This window comes from Olea europaea, chromosome 1 (genome assembly GCF_002742605.1).
Source record: "Olea europaea var. sylvestris chromosome 1, O_europaea_v1, whole genome shotgun sequence".
In the NCBI taxonomy this organism is placed as follows: domain Eukaryota; kingdom Viridiplantae; phylum Streptophyta; class Magnoliopsida; order Lamiales; family Oleaceae; genus Olea; species Olea europaea.
In genome coordinates, this window is record NC_036237.1 from 17537542 (window position 1) to 17541370 (window position 3829).

The 3829-nt window shown below is 35.0% G+C and overlaps 1 protein-coding gene across 1 annotated transcript in view; it reads right to left on the reverse strand.

Annotated features, from left to right (window-relative positions):
- The window catches only part of LOC111405213 (NAC domain-containing protein 91-like), a 21160-nt gene that overhangs the window by 13263 nt on the left and 4068 nt on the right, over positions 1-3829 (reverse strand). Inside the window, exons 2-7 of the mRNA XM_023034007.1 lie at positions 2026-2150; positions 1564-1847; positions 1166-1333; positions 751-1056; positions 192-611; positions 4-116 (exon numbers count right to left, since the gene is read on the reverse strand). Coding sequence (XP_022889775.1) covers positions 4-116; positions 192-611; positions 751-1056; positions 1166-1333; positions 1564-1847; positions 2026-2150 — 1416 coding nt within the window. The remainder of the gene's footprint in view (positions 1-3; positions 117-191; positions 612-750; positions 1057-1165; positions 1334-1563; positions 1848-2025; positions 2151-3829) is intronic.

Genomic DNA, 3829 nt, shown 5'->3' on the forward strand with positions numbered 1-3829 from the left:
CACTGTAAATCACTCAGGGGCTTCACTTTTGTGCTCAAGCAGTTAGCTATCTGCTCTTTGATGTTATTTGTTTCGTCCAAATCCTTCGAGGTGTGAACATCTGTAGATTTATCATTCTGCACAACCAAATCCTATTAATAAAATTCAGATTACTACAAAAGTCGATGCATTTAACGGGGAAAATATATCACCTCAATTATTGCCGGGTCCCCTTCAATGCTTATTTCACTATCCAGTTGAACCCTGGGCAGGCCACAGTCAATAGATCCAATTTGTAATTTCTCTGTCAGGCGAATTCTTCTAGGAGCAGTTTCCCCTGCTTCAAAATTTTGGGCACCTGTTCGATTTGGAGGTTGTTGAGTACTCAATTTATTTGCAGTTCCGATAGTGCTGCCACTGCCCACCACATTGCTGTGACCAACTGATTGTTCTATATTTGACAAGTTAAGAATCTGATTTCCAGAAGAGACTGCTGAGAAAATATTCTCCATTAAAGGCTTGTTTTTCTCAATCAGGTCTTTGTGATGGTAATCACCGCTAGCATGAGGAAGTCTCTGTTCATTTTGCTCAGCAGTTTCCATTTCAAAAGTAACACATGTTTCGACCTGGGGCTAACAAAACATGAAAAATGGATAGTATTCAATCAGCAAGAACTAAATATGCGTCCAAATATGTTGCCACTAATGCAGTTTGATGGTCCTGTAAACTTGAAAAACAAAAGCTTAAGAAACCTTGGCAACTTCCATTTACCTGTTCTCTGGGAACCTCCACCTGTGATTTGCTAGATGACTTTCTAAACCCCAGAGGTTTAAGGTGATTAGGAGTTTCTGTTTCAAGAAATGACATTTTGTACATGCCAGAATCTTCATTGGGACAATCGTCTGAACTGACAAGAACAGAGTTAATAAATTCATCAATATTAGAAGCATCTGTTTCACGTTGAAATGGCATAACACTGTGATTGCTGTTGATGTTAGAGAGGTAAGAATTCTCAATCTCCTCTAGCATCTGTGGAGGTAACGGCGGTAAGATATTCCAATCAAGATGTGAGTGAGGCTGAAGAAAACACAACGAAGAAAAAACTTTTAACTTTCTGTAAGCTATTTATCTTTGTTAAAAACTAGAATGCTTATTATTTGAAGCAGAAGTTTGTTATTTCACTCACTGGAATAGGTAACGTGGGGCTTACTGTCTCATCAACACCGCCATTGTCCTGCCAATCAATAGGTAAAGTAGTGGTAATATGTTCGTTTTCTTTGCTGTTTGAGCTTTCAGTTATGTCATCTTTTTTCGGATCAGTCGTTTTAAATAGACGACAGACGACAAAGTCACCCTATATAAACATCAAATCACCGATGATTAGGAAAAGAGAAAATAAACCAAAGAATTGATACGGATGAATTAATTAAATGCCAATACAACAAAACAAAAATATCATAAAAATCTTTACTTACTGCTAATAATGTGTTTCCTTCCCACTTTCTTTCTCGAGTAAAAAATATTACAGATAACAGAACAAAACAATTTTGCAGAGAAATCCAACGTACAAAAAGTAATCCTAACCTGATTGGGATACGTGGTTGGCTCTAGCAACTTATCAATGGCATGATACTCGTGTATTTTCCAATTAGCCTTTTTGCCATCAGCAGCACGGCCAGTGTGGTAAACCAGAGTCTTTCTTGTCCCAATCTTCTCCCCCTTCTTAGAAGTTATGTCGCGATCTTTACCGGTACTTTTCCAGTAGCCTTTTTCTGTCACTCTTTTCAATCTCGACCCAGTCTGATACTTTCTTTCCTTCGGGTAGAAGAAGAACCACTCATCATCAGTCGACCCTATCCTAGATAGACCTGCAAAATTAAATATAAACGCACATTCATATATATATATATATATAATTCCAGCATCCATCAAATTCAACATACAGTAAGTTAAAATGTTCAAAAATGAACTCCCTTTTTTTTTTTTCAATTCCAAGAAAAACACAATTACTTTTATAGTGTATCTTAAAATATATAACATAGTTACCAGGCAAGTCCCAGGGCTCATATTTGCACAAATCAATTTCTCGAATAACACTAACTTCTTGTTCACGTCCGATTATCTTGAGCCGCAGAAAGTGGTTAATCAGCTCCTCATCAGTCGGCCGGAACCTGTAACCCACCTGTAAAGTGTTTACCGTGACCACAGACATCAATTAATCTAGAAAGAGGGGGACTGATTCACATAATTGAGGAGGAAACATCGGATATTTCGATATATATGAAGATTGAAAACTGGTTGTACTAATTCAATTTCGATTATTACTAAGGACTGGTACAGATTAATGAGATTGTTTTCATTGGTTAAAAAAACAGTTGTACCTTAACAAAAAAGTAACATAGATTCATAAAAAATAAAATCAGTTGTCTCTTCTATTGTCAAATAATTAACTACACCTTCTCTTGGAGGAAACGTTACAGTACATTAAAAATTGTCTCAACTCTTTGTCTGATTAGTATTTTGTGCACATTAAGTCATTAACTAGTTTATATGTTCATTCATTTTTGAATTGGCAAAACTATTTAATCCTAGAGACGAGAGTTTAGGACTGCTAAAGTTCTTGTTAATTATCTTAAGTACTTAATAATATAGGAAGGGCCTATTTTCATCCGCAATTCTTATACATGTATCACACTCTAAATCAATCACTACCAAAATTTTAAATTTTTTAAAAAATACTATATTTATCCCCATTACATTTCAAAATCATACTTATTAAATTCATTCATTTAAACACTATATATCTACACTCTAAATATATGCCTATTACAATTCTAAATTTTTTTTATATGTACCATTTTCATTCCCATTACATTCTAACATTACTGTTATTAATGTTTGAAAATTGTTCTCTTTTTCTTTATTTCTTGCATAGTTGCGAAGTTCTTTCCAGGTTTATTTCAAATATTTTTGATAGTTTGGTACTTGCAAATAGGCAACTATTAGAATAATGCTATTTGCAGTCGTTCACTATCTTAATCGCACTATGTGGCATACATGTGGCGGTTAATGATTCGATGCATAAAGCAATAAAAAACTACTATATAAATGCATCAAATCACTAATCATCACATGTATGCCACATAAGGCGATTATGACGGTGAGCGACTGCAAATAGCATTACTCAAACCATTAGAAGTCTAGATATTAAGCATTGCTAATCAAACCAAATGCTATTAAATTTTCACCCCAATCTTGCTTTCTTGTGTAATCATTTGTCAAATGCTTCATCTCCAACAACACTAGTCACCTAATAAGCACACAATTTTCCAGCTTTTCCCCCTCCAATAATGGCTTCAACTACAAGATTATTATCTTCTTGTATTCATCTACTTCCAACATCTCATCTTCAAATTCGACATTTATTTTTTCTAAGCCTGGAGCTACTAAAGGGGGGCCAAAAACCCACACAATTAAACCAAGAAACAGTTGATTGCAGAAATAGAAAATAAACTTGTAGAAAAGTAAAATGAACATAGCATATTTTTCAGCCGAAGTCCCAGAGGTTCAGTGCTTAAACACCTAATCTCTTGCTGAGCATCCAATCAAAATAGATATTGCTCGATAGCACTAAAAGCCTCAAAAAAGGGGCAACAACTATTACAAAGTTTGGCCAACACAAGATACACAAGGGAAGAGACTTATCTCTTCAAGAAATCAATAGATCTGCCTCAGATCACTCAAGAACTAACAGATCGACTTCTCAGATCTCAACACATGAGAACTCTCTCACACTTACACATTTTCACTCAAGAAAATACAAATATAATATGGCTAAAACATCAAACAA